Here is a 24585-nt window from a genome sequence, read left to right on the forward strand (position 1 = left end):
GAAACTCTTGAGCTAAGTTGTGGGTCATTCTCAGGGTTTGAGCCTCATCGAACTAAGCTCTTGCTGTTGTTGTGCCACCAGTCCTGCCACCCTTCGTTCTACTGGCCCTGTAGAGTGTTGTAAGCTCATTTGTCTGTAACCTACTCTGTTTTCTTTGGATTCTCATGTACATGAGACCAGAAGAGAAGCATTCACAGGGAAGCAAAGGCACCATGTGCCGGGACACATGGCAATCAGTCTGGAGGGAGATGAGGTGAACTCAGCTCCTCCTGGACCCAGACCCATAAGCTCCAGGCACTTCTGCCCCGCTTGGAAGCCAGGGAAGCCAGGAAATCAGAGAAAGGGCAGGTCCTCCTCTAGGCCAGTTCAGATCTTTTTCTGTCATTAATTCTTCCAGCTTTGAAGTCGACCAGAAAACTCTTCCTCAGTATCAGGTCCTTGGTTCCTGTCAGAAGCCGGCTCCTCAGAACTTTTGCATGCTGGGCTGAAGCAGGGCTGGAGATCTTGTGCTTGCTCTGAGGACCACTCAGTAGGAAGCCCTCTCGTTACATATAAAAGATTGATATCGAGGCTAAGGTCAAGATTAAGATGGAGATAGCCTAGACATAGTGAAATCTCTACATATAGAGACCCTGGGTCCCTCATTCCAGGCCATTCCAAGACACCACAAAGACTCATTCTCTGCAAAATGGGAACAATGAGGCCTGCTCTGACTTCCCAATAGTTGGATTATGCCGAAAGCCCAGATATAAGGCCCTTTGTTTTGCACTTCATGCAGAATGACTCGGGGTAGAAGGCCTTGCCTAGGGTTGCACAGCTGGCATCTAAACCTGCGATGTCTGGACTCCGAGCCTACCTACCAAGAGGAAAGGGGGCAGAGACAGAACTGCCAGAGGAGCCAGCATTTCTCAAGCACTCTCTCGGGTCGGGCGGTGCTCCCCGGGGCCGGGCGGTGCTCCCCGGGGCCGGGCGCTACTTCCCAATTCCAGACAAGAGCTCGAGGCAACAAGGAACCAGAATCCGGCTGCGTTCTGGACCAAGCTGGGGCCCCCCAGCACCCCGAGGAGCGGGTCTCGGCACAGGCGGCGGCCGGGCCGTGTGCCCTGCGGCGACCTCACGCCTACCAGGACCCGCTCCAAGGCGCCCCATTCCGTGCCCGGCGCGGGTCGGGAGCCATCACTCAGGCGGCGCAGGGCAAGGGGACGTGGCGGGCGCCTCCCGGGTGGTGGCCCTTCGGTCAAGGGCCGGGGCCCGGCTGGGGCTGAGGGCCAAGGGGGCCGCGGCTGGGGCGCTGGGGCGCTGGGGGAGGGGCGGCTTCTCCTCCGCTGCCACAGATGTCTTTTTTTGCTTTTCCGCGAGGCTCCGGGGTCAGGCGACTTGCCCAAGGTCACACAGAAGCTGCATTTGAACTCGGGTCTTGCCGCCCCGTGACCGCCCGGAGCAGGAGGGCGGGGCTCGGGCTCCCCTCCCCCGCCCCGGCCGCGGGGGCTCGCCCCGGGTCGGAGGTCAGGCGCCGCCCCCCCCCCCCGAGGCCCCCGATCGCGCTCGGGGCCCGGCGCCGGCAGCCGGGACGCTGAAGCCGCGCGGGAGAGCCGGCACCGGGGCCCGAAGGGCCGCCCGACCCGGGTAAGGCTGACCGCGGAGGCGGAGGCGGGGCCGGCCGGGAGCCGCGGAAGGCCCGGCCGGCACGGGGGAGGGGCCGGCCCCTGCGGCTCTCCCCCCCCCCCCCGCCCATCGCGGCCGCCGGAGAAGTCCCGCCTCTCGGTCCCGCCCATCCTCCGCGCCGCGGCCAACCCCATTCGGCCCTCGGGGCAAGCCCCGCCTCCCAGGAGAGGGGGGCCTTCCCGTTGGGCCGTCCCAGTGCGGCTCCTCCCTCGGACGGAGCTCCGGCCGGGCTCCCGTTGCCTCCTCCCCGTGGCCCCGCCCCCCAGCGCTAAGCTCCGCCTCCCCAGAAGGAGGGCCCTCCGGGGAGGACCGCGCCCAGAGCTGAGCCCCGCCCCCTCGTCGCTCCCTATTCGCCCCTTCCCGGAGGGCCCGGCCCTCCGGGCTGTGAAGCCCCGCCTCCTAACCGCTCCCAGCCTCGAGGAGGCGGTCCTCGCCTCTCACCCGTCCTCCGCCCCTCGGGGCCCAAGGCCCGCCTCCTCGGAGAGGCGGCTCTCCATTCGCTGTTTTCCGGGAGGCCTCGCACCTCCCCCCCGTTCCCGTCAGCCCTTGCGGCCGCGGCCGTTGCTTCCCTCGGCGTCCTCGCTTCCGCGCCCGCGGACGCTGATTGGCCCCGCTCGAGCGGAAGTGGGGGTGGGCGCTGGCCCGGTTGCCGCAGTGACCGAGCCGAGGGAGCGGGGGAGATGGCGGCGTCGCGTCGCTCTCAGCATCACCACCATAACCACCACGGGGTCCACCACCCGCCGCCGCCGCCGCCGCCGCCCCCGCTGCCGCCGCCGCTGCCGCTGCCGCCGCCGGGCGCCGCCGGGGCGGGCCCGCCTCCGCCGCCGCCCTCGCTGAGCCCCGGGCCCGCGTCCCCGGCGGCCTCCCCGCGCCACGGCGGCTTCCCGGCCCCTCCCGACGCGGACGGCGGCGGCGGCGGCGGCGGCGGGCCGGGGCCTGAGCGGCCGCGCTCCCCCGAGCCGGCGGACAGCGCCGGCCCCGCTCCGGCCCCGGCCCCCCCCGGCCCCGGCCCCGGCCCCGCCGCGGCGCCCGCCTGCGCCTCCTCCTCCTCCTCCTCCTCCTCGTCCTCCGCGTCCTCGGCCTCCTCCTCCGCGTCGTCCCCGGGCTCGCTGGGGCCCAGCCCCTCGGACAGCCCCCCGGAGGCGGGCCCGGGCCCGGCCGTGAGCGGCGCCCTGCGCGAGCTGCTGGAGGCCTGCCGCAACGGGGACGTGGCCCGGGTGCGGCGGCTGGTGGACGCGGCCAACGTGAACGCCAAGGACCTGGCCGGCCGCAAGTCCTCGCCGCTGCACTTCGCCGCCGGTGAGGCGGGGCCCGGCGGGCCGGGGCGGGCGGGGGCGCGGGCAGCGGCGGCGCACCCCCACTCCGCCACGGGGCCCCTAAGCCTCCGGGGGCCAGGCCGGATTCGCCCTCCGGCCGGAAAGGGGGCCGGCCCCGGGCAAAAGAAAGCCCCAGAGGGGGCGTCTCGGGCAGGTGCAGGGGGGGGGGCCTCCCTGGGCGAGAGTCGCCCTGACCATCGAAGAGTTCTTGTTCAGAGCCTGGACCTTGATGTCGGAAACTCTGATGGGACAAAACGCTCTCTCCGAATTCCACTTTCGAGAGAAGTGCCTGCCTTAATGAGGGTGTCAGAGGTCTCTCCACAAAAGCCAGGCCAGGATCTCCTGCTGGGACATAGATATTTCAGTCAGATTTTATGAATCCGCCTGGATTACTTATTTTTGCATTTCATTGTATACTGCTATTTCTCTTGGCACCTTAATTTCCAGTCACAACCAATAGCATTGCTGATAAAAAAGGGCACCTTTGGGATTTAGTCAGGTAGCACGTTTAGATTACTCTGCGGATGTAGTCTTCAACTTGTCTTCAAATGCACACTTTTATTTTTTCCTCTTCCACAAACATTAAGTGCACAGTGTGTATCAAGATTTTCCCAAGCAGGAAAGTGCCACCCTGCTGAGGAAGTGGCAGATGTACGATGGAAGGTAGTTTGAGATGGGAGCGAGCATGAAGAACTTTGGGAAATTTTAGTAGAGGCAGTCCGTAAGCATTTATTAAGCAACTTCTCAGTGTCAGGAACTGGGGATTCAAGCAGAAAAAGGGGACAGGAAGCAGGGTGTGAATTGAGAAGGGATTGTGAGTAGATATAAAAGTAAAACTAATAGATTGATTTGATGATTGTTCCCTGGGAAAGGTGAACTGCTGGGGGAGACACTTGGGGCTGCAATAGGAAACACGTCCAGGTAGGATAATGTATGGTTTGGGGTTCCATAGCAGTATTGATGGGATGTAAGGGTTGTGGTTGCTAGTGGGGATAAAACACATTGACAGAGAAGATGGCAAGATGCCCATGTGACTAGGTTATGGTAGCCCTTTGGGAGGAAGCAATGATGGTGGGGGTGGGATGAGAGGGGATTTCTGGGGCTGGCTAGATGGAAGGCTAAAAAAAGAACTGACCAATGCACCTTCCAGTCTTGGCAACTCCATGAGTACCAAACCTGAGTGGAAGTCCTTAAATATCAGGCTTTATGAGTATTTTATTATAGAGACAATAAATAGGGAACCCCACTGATTTTTCTTGAGCACAGTAGTTACACGGACAGACTTGTGCCTTAGAAGAATATTATTTTGGCATTTTTATGAAGGATGAATTGGAGGGACTGGAAGCTGGGAAACCAATTAGGAGAATTTTAGAGTAGCCTAGATCAGAAGTGATTAGAGTTGGAACTAGGTTAATAGAATTTTGACTGAAAAAAGGAGATTAGATAGACAAGATGTAGCAAACCAGTGATTTAAAAGACAGTGAGGTGGTGGGACTGAGTTCATTTTAAGCCTTTGTGGCTGGGAATAATGTGGATATTATAGTACCCTTGAGTGAAGAGATTCATGTGGTAAAGCTGGGATTTAGGGTAGATGGAGTTGAAGATGCTGACAGAACAACCCCATGAAAATATCCCATGACAGATGAAATGTGTGTGCATGTGTGTATGTTAAAGGTTTGTAAGTGCCAGAGTGAGAGGTAGAGGCAGCCTGAGAAGAATATAAGAATGGTGAGGTTGAGATTTCAGGAATCTGTATTACATTTAGCAGATTTTGTTGACATCCCTAGGCAGTGTTCCTAGTATTTGATGACAAACAGGAGAGGAATTCAGATTTTCAGTCCTGGAAGTGGTTTTGGGTGATAGTGAGACCTAAGGTTCGATCACCTCTGTGTGTGACAGAGGGAATGAAGGAAGCTACATGTAAGTTAAAATAATTGAGAAGATTGATTGGGTGGCTGGAAGGGAGGTGAAGCCCTCAAGTAGTATGGGGGCAGAAACTGGGGCCAGAACCATCTACCAAACTCCTTTTTTTAGGGTTTTTTTTTTTTTGCAAGGCAAACAGGGTTAAGTGGCTTGCCCAAGGCCACACAGCTAGGTAATTATTAAGTGTCTGAGACCGGATTTGAACCCAGGTACTCCTGACTCCAGGGCCGGTGCTTTATCCACTAAACCACCTAGCCGCCCCTACCAAACTCCTTTGTAAAGGAGGAGTGTGATCTGGGCAAGCAGCTTGATGACCATGGATAGACACAAGGGTTTTTGACCAGGTGATCTGGGTCGGTGTTGGAAAACTCAGATCAAAACAGAGAAGGGTCTCTATGGACTACATATTAAATTACTTTTTAAATGTAATATTTATGTTTTATTGCAATTTTATTTATTTGGTAAATATTTTTCATTTATATTTTATTCTGATTTGGGCTTTTTAATCTTGCGGGCTTTGTGTTTGAACCTCTGATTTAGAAAGGCAGAAGTAAACCTTAACAGAGGAGGAGAGAGTACAGAGTGATGGCAGCAGAGAAGAGAGGGTCTAATGATGATTGTCCTTTGTTTCCTCTGGTGCTTTTCCCCTTTAGAGTCCAGTGGTCAGATAATAGATCAGGACTACTGAAGATGGCCTTGGATGTGAGGCAGTTAGGATTAAGTGGCTTACCCAAGATCTCACAGCTAGTAACATGAAGTATCTGAGGCTGGATTTGAACTCAAGTCCTCCTAATTCCAGGACTGGTGCTTCAACCACTGAACCATCTAGAGAAGGTCTGGAGATGCCATGTGGGAGCAGGATGGAGGCCCATTCTTCCTCTTGGAAGGGTTAGGCAAGTGTTTCCTTCCTGAAAGACTGCCACAGTCAGCTACTCCGCTGCTTAGATTGTGTTCCCTTTTCTTCCTGGAAATCTTCAAATACTAGATGCTGACAGCATTCAGACCTGTGAAGTCTTTTCATTTGCAGACAAGGCAAGTCAGCAACCATTTATTAAGCACTTGCCAGGCCCTGAGCTAAGTCTAGAGATCCTGAGCTTCCTTCAGGGAGTCCTCATAAAGCATGTTGGTCAGTCACCTTGGGCCCTTTTGTCTGGTCCATCCTCTGTGTCCTTACTAAACTTTTATCTAGAACAGAATACACTCCAGTGGAGACCACAGGGATCAGTGGGCATTTCTCAAGTTCCTATTGTGCTAAGTATTGGGGAGTCAAAGAGCCAAAGAGAAGCTTTCAGAGAGCTCCCAGACTATTGGGGAAGAGAGCATGCAAACCGCTGTAATCTGACTGAATATGGATGGATCCATTGACAGTTATCTCAGAGGGAGGGCCCTGGGAAAGTCTTCCTGTTGAAAAGGGGACTTGAGCTGGAGATGAGGGGGGGGAGAAAATCCCAGATATGGAGGACAGCCAGAGAAAATGCCTGCAAGGAACAAGTGTCTCTGGATTGCAAAATAAGTGGAGGGGAAGGAGAAGTAAAATTTAAGAAGATTGGAAAGGTAGGAAGGACTTTAAAAGAGAAACAGAATTTTATATTTAATCTTAGAGGCAATAGGAAGATATTGGAGTTTATTTATGGGGTTTGGAGGTGGAGTGGAAAGGGTTTGATATTGTCAGACCTTCATTTTAGAAAGATTAATTTTACAGTTGAGCAGACTGAACTGGAGTAGTGAGAGGTAGGAAGGGCCACCAGGAGGCCATTGCAACAGTCCAGGCATGAGATAATGAGGACCTGTACTAGGGTGATGGGAGTGGAGGAGAGAATGGAAAGTATATTTGACAGAGGCTGTGAAAGTAGAAATGACAGGACTTGGCAACTAATAGAATATGGGGGTGGGGTGGGGTGGGGATGGGAGTGAGGTTAAAGAGTGAAGAATTAAGAATGACACCTAGATTGGGAGTTTTTTTGGGGGGATAATAGTGCCCCCCCATACCTCCACAGTAATAGAAAAGTTTGGAAGATGAGGGAGAGAGAAAATGAGGTCAAATTTTGTACAGATTGGATAGAAAATGTCAAAGACCTTTTAATAGATGTCATTCAAGATATCTAATAGGCAGTTGGAGATGTGAGACTATGGGATGGGAGAGAATTTTGGATTGTACGAGTGCATCTGAGAGTCATCTGCATAAAGATGATAAATGAATTCTTGGGAACTGATGAGATCACGGTGAAATATAGCCTAGAAAAAGAAAAGAGATCCAGGACATCCTGATGTGGATAAAGATATCCAGTAAAGGAAGCAGAAGGCAGAACCAGAAAATGAAAAAAAAAAACCTAAAGAGAAGAGAGCATTCAGGAGAAGAGGGTGATGAACAATGTTAAAGACTGCAAAGAAGTCAAGAATCATGAATACTGAGAAAAGACTATTGAATTTGGCAATTGAGATAGTAACTTTGTAGAGAGAAGTTTTGGTTGGAAGTAGCAAGACATTGCAAAGAGGTAAGTAAGTTAGAGGAAAGGAAGTGGAGGTTCCCATTATAGATGACTTTTTAAGGAATTTAGCTACAAAAGGGAGTAGAACTACAGGATACTAGTAAGGATGGATGGATTCAGTGAGGGTTTTTTGAGCATGAGGGAGAAACATTCATGTTTGTAGGCACTAGTTGGTAGAGATTGGAGAAAAATGAGAAAATGAGAGTGATGAGGCAATCTGTTGGGGATAAGATGAGATGAAATGAGATCCCTTGTGCATGCAGAGGACTTTTTTTTGTCAAGAAGGATCACCTCTTCATGTGAAACAGGAATGAGGGAGGAGATAGCTACAGAAGACATCCGAGTGATGTGAAATGAGAATAAGGAGAGAAGGGAGAGTTATTTGAATGACATTTTTTTTCCCCTTGAAAAGATATGGCAAAATTCTTAACTTGGGGTGGGGCTGATTCTGAAGCAATGGGAGATTTAAAGAGGGATGAAAATGTTTGGAAAAGTGGATTGAGTGGGATAATAAATGGATTAATTAGGGAGATGTGGGAAGATTGTCTTCCTATATTAAGGGGGCTAGTTGAGATTATGTAACAAACTTGTGGACTCAGGACAGACAGCTTTTCAGTCATAGAATATCTATGTGATGGGGAGGAGTAAACCATAAAGTTGGAAAAGTCTTTTGGAGCTGGTTTTTAGAGGACTTTAAATGCCAACCCGAGTCTTTTCTCTTTGATTCTAGAAATAATAGGGAGCTACTGGAGTTTATTGACATGGTTAGATTGGCAGCTGGGTGAAGGATGGATTAGAGAGGGGAGAGACTGCAGTCAGGCAGAACATTTAAGAGACTCTTACAGTAATTTATGTCAGAAGATTAATGAGGACCTGAATTCAGGTGATGGCCCTGTGAGCAAAGTGAAGTGGATTTTGTTTTGGTGGGACTGATGAGCCTTGGCAAATGATTGGTTATGTGAAGTGAGGGAAAGGGAGAAGTAGGTGAGATTGAGGTGGCAAACCTAGGTCACCACAAGAATGATTTAAGGTTTGAATTATCTGAGAAGCATTTGGATGGAGATGTCCATCACATAATTGATTCTGTTGGACCAGAGCTTTGGAGAGAGACTGGTTGGTTGGTGAAGACCCAGTGACATCACCATGTGGGGTGGAGTGGGGGACAGGTACATTGTGTCCATCTGAAGTGAATCAGACCAATATGGACTTGAGAGGCTATAAGGGCAGTCATGAGGCAGTCCACATGAATGTTTGGAGCTGAAGTGTCTCTAATTTGCACATCTCGTGTTTCTTTTGAGCCACTGCAATTTTGCTTTTCTCATAGAATACAGTGCTTTCTTTGATGTGGACATGCCATGCTGACTGGTCCTGTGCCAGTGTCTGTGTCTCACAATTGATCCCAGAGTTAATCAGAGAAAACTTAAAGAGTGTCCTTGTATCAGTTCTGACTTCCATGTGAAAGCTTGCCTTTAGTAAATTCTCTGTAAAATTGTCTTTTAGACAAGCATGCATTTGACATTTGAATAACGTGCCCAGCATATTGGTGTTGAGTTCTGTGCAGTAGTGTTTAACCTGAGAAAAGACCTCAATGTCTGCTATTTGCTCCTGGCCTGGTGATTTTTCAGAATCTTTCTAAGACAGTGTAATGGAAGTGATTCTGTTTCCTGACATGGTGTTGGTCGGCTGTCCAGGTTTTACAGACATAAAGCAATGAGGTCAGCACAACAGCTCTGTAGACCTTCACTTAGGTAGTCAGTTTAATACCTCTTCTCTCCCACACTTCTCATTGGAGCCTCCCAAAACTGAATTAATTCTGGCAATGCAGGAGTCAACTTAGGGAATCATCTAGGTCAGGGGTAGGGAATGCCTGATATTTGGACAGTATGAGACCCAAAAAATCATTTTGTCTTGGTGGGACTCGAAATTCAATAAATCTAGGAACTTTTTAGGAGTGAATTAATAAAATATTTAACCAAATAGAAAGGCCCAATTTTTAAGTTGACGATTTTGTGTGGCCATAAATTTCCAAATGACCTGTGGCAGAAAAAGGTTCCTAGACATCTCTGATCCACTGGTGAACATCCCAAAAAAGTACAGTACAAAGGTAAATGAATTTATTCCCAACATTCAAAATTCTCCATTTGCTGATGGTTCTACCAGAGCATCGTCCATTTTCCAGACCTGAGCAAGCATGCTGTCATGAAAGTGATGTACAATACTGAGGAACTTCTCCTGGCAATTAAATGTCACCATGATCCTCCCTAGACCTTGGCTAGGGATGTTGTTTATAGACTTTTCTAGTTGGCTCCTGGCATTTCTGCTGGGGTTGTTGGTCAGAAGACACATGGCTGCTGTTTTTTATTTTTTGTTTTTTATGTTTTATTTATTTGTTTTCCCAACTATATACAATGGTAGTTTTTACCAATAATTTTTTTTTTGAGGGGGCAAGGCTTTGAGTGTTCTCTCTCCTTGTTTCCCTTCCTTCCTCTCTCCCTCCCCCTGACAGAAAGTGATCTGATACAGGCTCCACAATATAACCATGCTAAACAATAGATCCAATTTTGATCATGTTGTAAGAGAAGAATCAAAACAAACTGAAGAAAGAAAACATTACAGAGGAAAAAAAAAGACAAGACAACTTTTCAAAAAGCGAGGATAGTAAACTTTTGATTTTCATTTAAACTCCACAATTCCTTCTGGATATGAATGGTATTTTCCATAAGTCTTTTAAAATTGTCTTTGATTATTGTACTGTTGAAATGAGCAAATCTGTCATAGATAATAATCATCTTATGTTGTTGGTATGTACATTATTCTTCTGGTTCTGCTCACTTCACTCAGAATCAATTCTAGACTTTTCTAAAATCCCTTCCCTCATGATTTCTGATAGAAGAATAGTGTTCCATCTCATGCCATGTCCCACAACTTGTTCAACCATTCCCCAAGTGATGGGCATCCCCTAAATTTTCAATTCTTTGCCACTACAGAAAGCATTGCTATGAATATTTTTGTATATCTGGGATTTTTACTTTTTTTCATGATCTCTTCAGAATATAGTTCCAGTAGTGGTATTGCTTAATCAAAGGGTATACACACTTTATGGGATGACTGCCATTCTTACTAGCTTTTGGGTAGATGACTGTCTTCTAGGTGAAGACCACTGCAAGGATCCTGCCAACAGTGACTAAGGGAGAGGATTCCCCCAACTTATTTTCTTTTCCAAGAATTCAGGGGAGAGACTAGGGCTAGTTAGAGTGGAGCTGGGTCAAAGTCATGGTTTTCTAAATTCAGACAAGAGATCTGATTGGTTTGCTAGTCTAGTCAACTGATTGTACTTATGGGGGGGGGAAGCTCTTAGTCATTATTTGCTTAGAGAACATAATTGAGCCCTGAAGCATATTGAAGAATTGAAAGTCTTGAAGAATACTTCCAGTTAAGACCATGACATGGAAGATGATTCAGCCAAGGAGTCTGGGACTGTTGGGCAATGGAGATAGGTAGGAAAAGAGTAGAGACTAGAGAGGAGACAGACTGGTCAACTGAGTGAAGGGCTCCTGAAAGGACCAGAAGGATGAGGATTGGTCAGTGAGAGAGAGTTCATTGGTTATTTTGGAAACAGCAGTGAAGCGATCGGAAGCCACATAGCAAGGGATGGAAGAGTGAGTGAGATGGAAGTAAGTGGAGATGAGGAACAACTTTATCTAGGAGTTTGACTGTGAAGGGAAAGGGAAATACTTGGGAGACAACTGCTGGGGGGGCAGGGGAGTGGAATCAAATGAGGATTATTTTGAGGCTGGGAGGGAAAGGTTGTGATGGATTGGGTCAGAAAAATAAATGACAAAGCTACAAAGGTATCACCTTTTTAATCTGGATACTCTTTCCTTTCATGTAGCCTTTGGGGATGGGGGAGTGAGAATATAGAGAATGTTAATTGGGGAGAGAAAGGATGTTTGCCTCCACAGACAATGACTGAACAATAATGAAAAGAGCACGAAGTGGGAGTTTGCTAGATGTAGAGTCAGTTTATCAGCATCCTGAGCTGGGCCGTAAGTGCCCACGGATGTGTTAGAGCCACAAGTCCAGATGGTCTGTTGAAGGAGCAGGTGCCTACACTTTTGTTAAGTCTATTTAGAAGAAACAAACAGAAAACTACTCAAGATAACACAGGTTGTTGGGGAAGCACAGAGGTGCCCAGCAGTTGGGGGTCAAGGGGTGACCCTGAATGGGTTTGTCTGGAATGTTAGTCCTGGAGCTTTTTTCTTGAAGAGATGAGGTAGGGGCACAGCTGGTGAAAGTAGCAATAATTTGATATGGGGCCAGACTGTAACTGTTTTGAGTTCTGTGATTGGCTTGATTGTTGAACTATTTACTGTGTTGCTCAACACAGGAGTATTGAGAATGGGACAACTGGGACTCAAGCAGGACTGAAGGCCAGCAAGATACTTGGGTCTTCCTTCAAAGGCCCCACTTGGATTTATTCTGTCTTCTGCTACAAATTGGGCAGCTCAGTGCTGGCCCTGTGCCTGGAAGACCCATCTTCCTGTATTCGAATCAGGCCTGAGACACTACTTTGTGACTACAAGTAGGGGTCATAAAGAGCTGGACATGAATGAAAAACTTCTGAACAGCTGCTCCAATTACTCAACATGGCCTAAGATGAGGATTGGTTGGTGGACCAGTGAATTAATTCATGTGGTGAATAGATTCGAGATGGGATAAAAGGAAGAAATGAGTGGATGCTTTTTCTATGGAAAGTCTGGACTGTTCTCTAGAAGTATATGATATCCTCATATTGCAATAACTTTTATTTTTCATCTCTGTTGCCTTTCTTTAAACTCTTTGCATTTCATCCTTGCACTCAGCTTGCTACTTGTAGGGACCTGATGGTTTAGTTTTAGAACAGAGGAATTTTTTCAGAACCAGTTTTGGAGATATCCATAATATTGTTGGCCTTTTGGTTATAGCAAAGAATTAGATTTTAGTTTACTGACTGGGTTGAAAGGAATAGCAAAGACCATCTAGTCCACCTTCTACCTAGCAGATCCTTTGCAATGCCTGGGACAACCTGAGGTGCTCTGGCCCACTTGTGGACATTGAACCAGAATCTTCTCCTAGCTTATGTCTTATTTCCTCTTCCTTCTGTCCTCTGGTAAAACATCCATCTGGTCTTTTTTTTTTTTTGCAAGGCAAATGGGGTTAAGTGACTTGCCCAAGGCCACACAGCTAGGTAATTATTAAGTGTCTGAGTTCGAATTTTAACTCAGGTTCTCCTGACTCCAGGGCTGGTGCTCTGTCCACTATGCCATCTAGCCACCCCCCCCCCCCGCCATCATCTGATCTCTTTTAAAGTATAAGATGGGGAAATTAGATGGCACAGTGGATAGAGCATCGGCCCTGGAGTCAGGAGGACCTGAGTTTAAATCTGGTCTCAGACACGTAATAATTACCTAGCTGTGTAACTTTGGGCAAGTCGCTTAACCCCATTGCCTTGCAAAAACTGGAAAAAAAATAATGTATAAGACAGCTGTTGGAAGCAGCATGACATAAAACAATTAGGGGGCACAGTGGATAGAATTCTGGACCTGGAAGCAGGAAGGTCTGAATAACAACAATATTCATAATTTTCATTTTCTTTAAAATTTTTTTCTCAATTTTAACATTTTTTTTAATTTTGAGTTTAAATTCTCTTTCCTCTCTTCCTCCTTGAGAAGGCAGATAGTTTTGATAAGGATTATACAAGTGTAATCATGCAAAAATGTCCATATTAGCCATGTTGCAAAAGAAAGCAGACCAATCAAAAAAATAAAGTATGATTTAACCTGCATTCAGACTGTTAGGAGTTTTTTCTCTCTGGAAGTGGGTAACATTTTTCATCATAAGTCTTCAGAATTATCTGGGATCGTTGTATTTCTGAGAATAAGTCATTCATAGTTGATCATTACAAAGTGTTGTTACTCTGTATGATGTTGACTTTTGCTTCAGTTCTTATTAGTCTTTTTTTTTTTTAAAGTTTTTGCAAGGCAATGGGGTTAAGTGGCTTGCCCAAGGCCACACGGCCAGGTAATTATTACGTGTCTGAGGTCAGATTTGAACTCAGGTACTCCTGACTCCAGGGCTGGTGCTCTATTCACTGCACCACCTAGCTGCCCAGTTCTTATTAGTCTTAAAATTTTTTCTAAAAGTGTCCTGCTTGTCATTTCTTTTATCATAATAATACTCGATCACATTCACATACCACAGCTTATTCAGTCCTTCCCTAGTTCATGGACATCTCCTTAGTTTCCACTTCTTTACCACCAGAAAAAGAGTTGCTAGAAATATTTTTGTACACACAATCCTTTTCCATTTAAAAAAATGTCTCTTGGGGATACTGGGCTAGTAGTGGTGTTGCTGAGTCAAAGGGCATGCATGGTTTTATTGCCTTTGGGGAACAGTTCCAAACTGCCCTCCAGAAGGGTGGGATTGGTTTACAATTGCACCAACTGTGGAATCGTGTCCCAGTTTTTCCACATGCCCTTTAGCATGGTCTGTTCATTTTCTGTCATATCTGATTGGGCTGGGCTGATAGCTCAGAAGGGTTTCCATGTGCATTTCTCTAAGCTGTAGTGGTTTAGAGCAGTTTTTTTTTATGACTATAGAGAGCTTTGAGTTCTTCTGAAAGCTGTCTGTTCATGTCCTTTGACCGTCTCATCAATTGTGGAATGGTTTGTTTTCTTAAACATGTGACTCCATTCTCTCTATATTGAAGGACTGAGAGAAATACTGGATTTAAATCCTGCCTCAGACCCTTGCTAATTGTATTACCTTGGGCAAGTCACTTCACTGCCATCTGCTTCAGTTTTCATCTTTGTAAAACAGCACTTTGTTGCATTGGGTTGTGTGAGGATCAGATGAGATCATATTTGTAGTTATTGTTATAATAACAATACTAACAGCACTACTAATAATAATGCCTCCTAGTTTTGCAGTCTGCCAGGAAGGCCTGGATCCCTACTCAGTAGCTGAATTTTTGTTTTTCAGTTGGAAAACAGGTCAGACTGAACACATCTACTTCATAGAGTGATCAGGCTTGAGATCTAGGTTTCCATTCCCCCCCCTCCCTCTGTGTTCTTCTCTAGGCCCCAAACCCCTACTCTTTCAGTTAATCTTTGTATGGCTCCTCCCTGACTGCTAACTCCAAGGCCCACTTCTCATGCATGTTTGTGAACAAAGTTAGGGTTTAAAACTGAGTGTGGTCTTCCTAGATGTAGACAGAGTAGACCCTGGGTTGGCTTTGATTGTCACTGATGGGGATTTTCAAGTTTATTTCCTCTTAGGTGAGTCTTCTGGGCAACCAGGCCTCTTAGGTCCTCCCTAGGGCCTGCCGTGCCTCCCAGGTGTCCTTTTCCTGTGTGTTGTAGTGTGTTGCAGCCTCTCAAGACAAGATTAGAAAAGGGGAAGCTTTCCAAGCTCAGTTGAAAAACCTGGCAACCAAAAGAAGCATTCCTTAGCTCCTTCCTTAAGTGTTAGTATCTTAGTAAGAAAACCCTACTGTACACAGACAGAACCACTGTGACCAAGATCAGAAGAAATGTAAATTGGGAAACAGTATTTACAACTAGTATGTTTTTTTTAAAGAAAGATTTTATTTTGATTTTTACAATTTTCTTCCATTCTTGCTTCCCTCCCCCCATCCCCCACAGAAGGCATTCTGTTAGTGTTTATATTGGCTCCATGTTATACACTGATTACAGCAACTAGTATTTCTGACAAAGGACTCATTTCTATAATATACGGAGAACTGTCAAATTTTCTTTCTTTTTAAAAAGATTTTATTTGAGTTTTATAATTTTTCCCCTAATCTTACTTCCCTCCCCCCACCCCCCACAGAAGCACATTGTGAGTCTTTACATTGTTTCCATGGTATACATTGATCCAAATTGAATGTGATGACAGAAATCTTATCCTTAAGGAAGAAACAAAAAAGTATAAGAGATAGCAAGATCAGACAATAAGATATCAGGTTTTTTTTCTAAATTAAAGGTAATTGACCTTGGTCTTTGTTCAAACTCCGAAGTTCTTTCTCTGGATACATATGGTATTCTCCATCTCAGAGAGCCCCAAATTGTCCTTGATTGTTGCACTGATGGAAAGAGCAAGTCCAATGATCCTTGTCCTTTCTGGTCATATTGGCCCTTCTGAGAGGTGTGAGGTGGTACCTCAGAGAAGCTTTAATTTGCATTTCTCTAATAAGTAATGATTTAGAGCCATTCCCCAATGATCATTATTGAAAAGGTTGTGGGAAATCTGGGACATTAATACATTGTTGGTGGAGCTGTGAACTCATTCAACCTTTCTGGAGAGCAGTCTGGAATTATGCCCAAAGGGTAACAAAAATGTGCATACCCTTTGATCCAGCCATACCACTACTGGGTCCCTGAAGAGATTAAGGAAAAAGGGTAAAAACATCACTTGTACAAAAATATTCATAGCAGCCCTGTTTGTGGTGGCAAAGAATTAGAAATCAAGTAAATGTCCTTCAATTGGGGAATGGCTTAGCAAACTGTGTTATATGTATGCCATGGAACACTATTGTTCTATTAGAAACCAGGAGTGATGGGAATTCATGGAAGCCTGTAGGGATTTGCATGAACTGATGCTGAGTGAGATTAGTAGAACCAGAAAAACACTGTACACCCTAACAGCAACATGGGGGCGATGATCAACCTTGATGGATTTGCTTGTTTCAAAGACTGTTATCTTCAATTTAGGAAAAAAAATTTATCTTACTGTCTTATTTTGCTATCTTTTATACCTCATTTTTCCTCCTTAAGGATATGATTTCTTTCTCATCATATTCAACTGAAATCAATGTATACCATGGAAACAATGTAAAGACTAGCAGAAAGCCTTCTGTGGGGGGTGGAGGGAGGGAAGCAAGAATGGGGGAAAATTGTAAGACTCAAAATAAATAAAATATTTCTAAAAAGAAAAAAAAAAAGAAAACCCTGGTGTAGAGTCTGAATGCTCCTGTTTGACTTTTAGTAAATTTTAATGTATGCAAATAACCAAGCTTCCATAGGTCATGCGCTAGTCCCAGTTTTTCATGACTGCTTTGCTTCTGATGCACTTGGGTTTGAACCGTGATATCCCAGGAAGGTTGTCTGTTCAGTGCTTCAGGGCTTGTCTTGTTGCCTTTGTGAGTAAATTCGAAAGGAAGTACAGGGTTTGCAAATGACAGTAGTGATGACATGCCAAATCTTCACGAATGAATGATAGTCAGATCTCTGGAAGCAGAACAGGGGCAGATGAATCTCACATGGGCAAATGTTGGACAATACTGAGTGTGTGTGTGTGTGTGTGTGGGTGGGGGGGCCTTTGCTTTAGTATTTAGTAGTGTGCTTGTGGGTGTTGGTGGGCTCTGGGGCTCTGCTTTAAATTTTCTGTAAAATGGAGCTAATGGTTTTTTACCTACCAGGATTATTTATTTTTTATTTTATTTTATTTTTTTGCAAGGCAAATGGGGTTAAGTGGCTTGCCCAAGGCCACACAGCTAGGTAATTATTAAGTGTCTGAGGTCAGATTTGAACTCAGGTACTCCTGACTCCAGGGTTGGTGCTCTATCCACTGCGCTACCTAGCCGCCCCATCCTGCCAGGATTATTGTGTGATGCAAATGACAGGTGTGTTTGTGTGTAGTGTTTGATAAGCCCTATAGCAATCTAAGTTACTATTATGGTGAGCTCTAAGCATAATAGTTATGATTCAGGAAAGGGCCCCAGGAGCTGACTTAGAAAGTTAGAAGTGGAATGTCAGTTCATTAAGAGGAGGGACTGCTTTGGTTTTTATCTGTGCCTTGTCCCTGTTTATAAACAAATGTCTGTGCCACGTAGTCATAAAACTTTCAGAATGAAGGACTTTGGATAATGACTGACTTCCTCATTTACAGGAGTGAGTTCAGAACCTGAAAACAATGGGAAGGCATATGCGGGTCAGTGGAGAGAGGACAGATCTTGGGGGACCTGGGCTACTTAGGGCTGGGGTGATCTTGGGCAAAGTAAGGAACTCTTAGACTAAGTGATTTTTGAGTTCTGGATCTGTAGTATAGGTAAAGATTTCCTAAAAGTCACACAGCTTATCAATGGCAGATTTTAAACTTTAGTTGTAACTAACAACTTTAGTTGTAACTAAAAGTCCTTCAGAACTCAATTGTCATTAAAATGGACATTTGTGATGATAAAGAAATTTAGAAATTCAGTAGATGTTTATTATTACCCTTGTGCCAAACTATGGTGTTTCCCTGTTGGGAGTACTGTACCTAGTTCAGGGCTCAAGAAAAAGACAGATTGAAGTGCTAAAGTCTTTCTGTGGCTAGACAAAGGAGGAGAAGGTTGACTCTTCAACCTGATATAAGAAGGCTGAAAGGACATGATTGCAGGGTGTGAATTTTGTGAAAGTGACAAGGTGGCATTGTTCTTCACCAAAACGGGTTGAATTTTAGAACTGTTGTGGTTTTCTGTCATTTTGTTTCTATTAGAACTAGACTAATGCTTAGAAGATCAGTTTGAGACAATGAAAGGAGGTACTATATTAAACAGAAGATCATAAGCCTCATAAAGCCACTATTTCCAGAGTGGTCACTGTATCAAGAAGTTCCAAAAAGTTTGCCACACATTGAGGGATACTGGGATGACTCTGAATGCTGAGATTAGAACTCTCTATTGGTCCAGGCCCCCATTTTTTACCTTTCTGTTTTTTTCCTGAGGGAGAAACCCAGTTCCCTCAGTTTCATAAACTCAAAATTTGTATGAGTTGGACTAGATGACCACTGAGATCCCTCTCAATTCCCAGATTTGTGACTGCTTCCCTTTAGTTCCCAGGACTTGTCTAGCTCCACAGTTTTTCTCCCCTTTCTCCCCCCTCTTCTCAGTCACATGGCTGCTATCTTGGTTTTGGTCTTGCCTGGACCACCAGAAGAGCCTCTTTTTTTTGTTTGTTTTTGCAAGGCAATGGGGTTAAGTGGCTTGCCCAAGGCCACACAGCTAGGTAATTAGTAAGTGTCTGAGACTGGATTTGAACTCAGGTACTCCTGACTCCAGGGCTGGTGCTCTTATCCACATCACTACCTAGCTGCCCCCAGAAGAGCCTCTTGATTGGACTGGTGCCTCCAGTCTCTGTCCTTGGGTTCATCCTGAATACATGGCACCCGAAGTGCAGGTCCAAGCCTGAACATGTTACTTTCCCTGTTGGGACTGCTCCAAGTGACTCACTGGACAGTTCAGGGGTTGATCCTGGGCAAGCTAGTTGGGCATTCATTGCTCTTCTCTTAGCTCTGGGTACTCCCCATTAGTGTTGTGTGTTTACTTTTGTGAGTATCTTGTCTCCCTCAGGATGTTGAGAACCCTGGAAGGGGGGCAGGGATTGTTTCCTTTTCTCTTTGTTTTTCTGTACCTGATATAACCTGGCTCTGAATAAAGGAGGGAATCAATAAAAGGCCTTTTCAGTGTAAGTTCTGAATGTTAAAATCGATACCTCATACTATGCCCCGCCCCCCCCCCCCCCAGCTCCACTTCTCAACTCAGGTGCTACTTCTATAAAGTCTTCCCTGAGTTTTCTTTTCAGCTTTCCTCCAAATGAAAGTTTTCTCCCAGGTCTCCCCCCCCCAACTTTCCTTTGTGATATTTTTCTTATGGGGCAACTAAGGATAGAGTGCTGAGCCTGGAGTCAGAAAGACTCCTTCTGGAGTTCGGATCTGGTCACAAGCATTTACATACTAGCTATATAGCTCCTGAGCAAGTGGCTTCACCTTGCTTGTCTCAGTTTCCTCATCTGTCAAATAAACTGGAGAAGGAAATGGCGAACCACTGCAGTATTTTGCCAGGAAAATCCCAAATGGGGTTGTGAAGAGTCGGTTGTGACTGAATGACAAAATCTTCTATTATACTGATCAGTATATAGCTTATATTGGATCTGTAAGCTTGAGATCAGGAACTGTTGTTTTTCATTGTTTTATCCCAGTATCTTCAACCTTGTAGTTTTTTGTTTGAATCAAGCTAGACACCCAGGCCCTTCCAGCTACATTATTTTCTGGGGTATCACATTCCCTCATAAACAAAGTTCTAGTACAGGGAGCCCCTTTTCTGTCCCAGGATGGCAACTTGGTTTCAGAGTTCAGAAGACCTAGATTCAAGTCAACTGACCACCAGAACTGGAGGATGTCGAGGTGGGCGCTAATAGAACAAGATTGCAGCAGAGTCAAGGCTAGAGAGGGCAGGTGCCCAACTTCCCCTGGCTTTTTTTTTTTTAGGTTTTTGCAAGGCAAATGGGGTTAAGTGGCTTGCCCAAGGCCACACAGCTAGGTAATTATCAAGTGTCTGAGACTGGATTTGAACCCAGGTACTCCTGACTCCAGGGCTGGTGCTTTATCCACTGCGCCACCTAGCCACCCCTTCCCTGGTATTTTTGGCTTTTTTTCCCCATATGAATTTTATCAAATTCTTGAAGTATTCCATTGATAAGGGATGGGGATGGATTTGGGCATTTAATCTTCACTAATACTCATAGTAAGTGATAGTGCTTTAAAAGTTTGAGTTCTATACGTTGGGGAGGGGGTGGTTGAAGGGTGTATGTTTGTGGATAAGCAGAGTATTATCTCCTTGGAGCCTTCCAGTGGTAGGGGGCTCTATGTATAATAGAGCACTTGGCCTGGAGGCAGCTTCACAGTTCAAATGTAGCCTCACCTACTTAGTAGTTGGGTGAACCTGAGCAGGTCAGTTTAACTTCTGCTTGCCTGAGTTTTCTAATCTGTAAAAAGGAGATATAATAATAGCACCTACTTCCCATGGTGCTTATGAGGATCAAATGAGATAACAATTGTCTAGTGTAGCCCCAGACCTCTCATAGACATATTAACTAGTATTAGAACTGTCTGTCTTATTGAAGGGAAGAAAGCAAGAGAGGGCTGTACTGAAGAGGTGGAATTAGTTTAGAAAAGAAAGAAAGAGATGGTTATTCTAAAGTAAAGGGAATTTCAAAGTTGCAGATTATGGGAATAACCCAAGGATAGATGATGGTGAAATTCAAGGGATGGCTAGTTGATAGGACATTGGAATAGAAGAGATGGATGAACTGAATGGACAGGTGTTTGAGAAGTTATTGATGGGGGCTATTTAAGGCCCTCCCCCCAGTAAGAGGGTGGGGTGGAAAAGAAGACTATGAGACAAGAAATGAAATGAGAAAGGAGGAAGAGCGTCCTCTCTATAGTGCTGTTAGACCAAGGGATATGGATGGATGGGGCGTGGGGGGAGTAGGTACACTTTAAAGGAAGAAAAGTTGTTGAGTGATGGTGGTGGGGACTCTGGAGGTGACACTGAAGAGCAGGTAGCACTCTTGTTCCTGTGCTGACTGCATGACATTGTACTGTTCTCTGGGATTAGGAAGATTAAAAAAATGGAGTTTCTACCTTCAAGGGGTTTATGATTTTCTTAAAATTTATTTTTATTAAAGATATTATTTGAGTTTTATGATTTTCCCCCCAATCTTGGGAGTTTATGATTATCATGTGTCCTCACCATTTCTGTTTTCCATTCTATTTTTTGGTTGTCACTTAGTTGTTGAACTAATTCAAGATTGAGTTGTTTCAGTTGATAAGCCTTTTCTTCTTTTTTTTTTCTGCTAACTTTGAGTGTGGCATTGCCAAGTCGATAGTCTGACTCTACCTAGACTGCAGTTGCAAGGATTACTCCTCTATCAAGTCTTTTCCTATCAGAGTAGACTCTGCCTGACCATTGAGGTAACTTGTGCTCACCTTATCTAGGCTTGACCAGTTCTTTGAGAGTACATATTTAGAATGTGGGGCCTATGATCAAGAGAGTTGGGAATAAGTGCATTCACCACTTAGGAAGTATTATCTGGGGAGATACAGCATTAGTCACAGTAGAGTTCTCTCTTTCCTGATAAAGTCCTGTCATTGGAGGGCAGGGGCACTTTGTTTTCCAGGAAGCACCAGGACACTTTGCAATGTGCCAGGGTTTGGGAAGGTTTAAGATCTAGGAGACTGATTGTGTCAATACTCTGAAACCTATGTAGTTGAAGTTAAATTCTCCTGGCTGATTATCAAGCATTTGGAGTGATTTGCTGGAGTTCTGTTGGCTAACCATTGGGCATTGGGCTAGGGTTTTGGAGTTCTGTTTCATGTTTTTGGCTAACTTGAAGGTTGGAAACAGAAGGACTGAAGCGACTGCTCATCCATGTGTCCTACTCCTTTCCCATTAGCCTGTCTTTCTCAGTGTCACTGTTTACTAGGAAACACATAGTTAATTGTCAAAATCCTTCGGTCTGTCAGGCTTTCCTTGTGAATAGATTTTTAGGTGATTCAGGAGAGCCTCAGCCTGCTCTGCTAGCTAGAGACCTGGAGTATACTTTATGGTTGGGCAGGACTCTAAAAACTGAGGTTTGGAAGACTTTGACCAAGACTCATTGTATTCTTTTGCAAAAATTAGGGTGTTTTTTTATTCCACATTTAAACTTGTGTGAAGATGTTCCTGAATCTAGTTCTTTTCCTTTTTTAACTCATAATTACCTGACTCATGTAATGTATTGTTTCCAAGTACAGTCAAGAATTATGAACATGTCTTTTTTTAAGAAATACATTTTTATTGATATCTTATATTTCTATCACTTATTTCCTTCTGTATTCCTTTCTCCTCCTCTGAGAATCATCCCTTATAGTAGTGGGGAGGAAAAAACCCAGAAAAACAATTGCACAGAACAGAACTAAGAAGTTTACCATATGCAGTAACCTATACCCATAGTCCCCCATTTGTTCAAAAGACCAAGCTATTTTTTCTAATTAAGCTGCACCCACTTTGGATTGGTGGTGGTCATTTTCTCTGTTGTTGTAGCACGTGGCATAATTTCTGAAACAGTGGGTGTATGATGTTGACTGATGTTTTCTCCCCATTCATATATTTGTGTCCCAGTAGTGATACTCTCTACATAGCTGCCATCTTTGATCCCTGTTATTCATTTTTGATCCAGGGTGTCATCAAAACGCCAGATCTATTCTTCAATGTATTTTGCAACTATCATCCAAAGGGCAGGGTTCTGGGGGTATGAGCAGGAAAAGAATGTTTCTCAGTGATCTTAAGTAGGCAGGTGATTAGCAAAGGGATGAATGAAGAAGGGGGAAGATACAAATGCCAAACCAAACTAAAACCCAAGTTGTTTGGGCCGAAGTGGGTGTGACCTGAAATTGTGGTTCATGCCCATATCATTTGCTTTTTTCCTGGGACTGCTTCTCTAGCTGCTTAATTGGTTTCTCTGCACTCTCCAATTCACCATCCACATAGCTGCTCAAGTAATTTTCTTAATTCAGACTCTGGTGGCCTCTTAAAATTAGATGGAAACTCTTCTGCTTGACTTTCAATTCCTTCAGAGCCTGGCCTCCCCCTTGCTTCTCTTTCAAGTCTTTCCCTCCTGTCCTCTGTAGTGCATCTATAGTGAACTAAATAGGGTGTTGGCCGTGTCAGTTGGTTATTTTTGTTGGTCCTTCCTTCTTGAAGAAGACCATGACATCAGGAAGGTGATGTCATGACAAGCACATGAATTGAATTTGAGTGGGAGGTTGAGCTAGGTCACCAGCTTCACTTTCTCTTCCAGAGCCATCTGGATCCAGTGGCCAGAACTACTGTGGATGACCCTGGATGCAGTGGGATACCTTGTCTTTTTAAAGCCAAGCCTTTCCCCTGTCAGTTAGAAAGGGTTAGAATGGAGAGAAGTGGTAGAGGTAGAAAAGGCAAGATGTGGCAAATAATCACCCAAGGGAGTGAGAAAGAGTGAGCTGCACAGTCTCCCTTACATCTTCCCTGGAAGAGGGAGTTTTCTATTCCAGTGTTAGTAATCATTTCTGTTCATTGCCTTACAGTAAATCTTTACATTCATATTATTATATCTGCTTGTTGGTGCTTGCCATAGTCTACATCAGAAAAAGTAAGTAGAGCCTTGGACGTGGAGTCAGGGAGACCTCAGTTCAAATTCTGCCATATTCATTAATTAGTGACCCTGGGCATGTCACTTTACCTCTCTGAGTCTCAGTTTCCTTAGCTATAAATTGGGAGTAATAATTGAACTGATCTCCCATACTTGTTGTGAATTTGTTGTCAAATGGGATTTTTGAAAAGCTAATTAATCTTAAAGAGTAAACTCTTCCCATTTCCCTCTTAATTCCTTATTTTTTAAACAGAATAGTAACATTCCATTACACTCATGAACAATTTGGTCTGTTGTTTCCCACATTTTTGCCATTCAAACCAAAATACTTCTGTATATATTTCATTGGTTATGGAATCTTTCTGGGTTTGTGGGATACTCACATATAGGCTACCTTTTACCCATAGCTCCTAATGAGGCTGGTCTCATTCACTGCTCTCTTAGCATTGTCCCTGTGTTCCCATAGCTCCTCCAAGTCAGGATGTGAGGTGATAACTTCAGATTGGTTTTAATTTTTTTTCTTTCAGTGATTTGAGGGCAATCTCTCATTTTTGTTGATTGTCCTCATTTTTGTTTCTATCCTTTGACCTCTTGCCTGTTGGAGTATTCTTGGGTGTTTGAATACTGTTTGTCTTGTCTTTGAAGATCTTTTCTTTCTCTTGGATATGGATTTTCCTTCCTCCATTGTTGGGAAAGATTGCCCCCAAGTAGTGTCCATGCTAATGAGGGAAGATAAATAGCTGAAAATGGGTATGTGGGGGAGGGGAACTTCCTGCCAGGGTGCTTGGTGCTAAGTTGGAAGAATGAGGGATGAGTGGTTTGGGCCCTTTTGGCAAATTCATCTGGGGCGGGGGAAGGAGAGACCCTCAGGTCTCTGAGTCTTGGTTGGAGTAGGCTCCCAAATGGAGGGGAGAGAGACCTCAAAGATTAGGGCTTGGCTCTGGAGGCTTTTGTTAAACAGGAGCTTTTTTCAAATCTAGAGGAAAAAGGAAGAGACTGGAATTTATTGAGTTGGGTAAGGCTCTGCACTTGGGGAAAATGTCTTTAGTGGCATTTGGAAGATTAATTGGGTCTGGGGGACCGCCTTTTAGCAAAGCTGCTGAGGAGGTGGAAGGGGAGTCTTGGTACTGGCCTGGGAGCATTTCTCAGTGATTTTGAGTAGAATTTCCTTGTTAATTTATGCCTGGGTTTTGTTAGATCATGGCTTTTTTAGACAGCTTCAGG

General features: G+C 45.2%; 1 protein-coding gene across 2 annotated transcripts in view; it reads left to right on the top strand.

The window, feature by feature from the left end:
* Positions 1-1536: 1536 nt before the first annotated feature.
* Positions 1537-24585, top strand: part of TNKS (tankyrase) — a 207598-nt gene continuing 184549 nt past the window's right edge. Inside the window, exon 1 of one of the 2 annotated variants that reach the window (XM_074228240.1) lies at positions 1537-1626. Coding sequence is in view for 1 of the 2 variants with exons in the window: in XM_074228239.1 (XP_074084340.1) it covers positions 2346-2964 (619 nt within the window). In the remaining variant the exon portion in view is untranslated. Of the gene's footprint in view, positions 1627-2284; positions 2965-24585 lie in introns of those variants that run through there. The other variant, XM_074228239.1, reaches the window with a different exon arrangement.

Source organism: Macrotis lagotis, chromosome 3 (genome assembly GCF_037893015.1).
Source record: "Macrotis lagotis isolate mMagLag1 chromosome 3, bilby.v1.9.chrom.fasta, whole genome shotgun sequence".
Classification (NCBI taxonomy): Eukaryota; Metazoa; Chordata; class Mammalia; order Peramelemorphia; family Peramelidae; genus Macrotis; species Macrotis lagotis.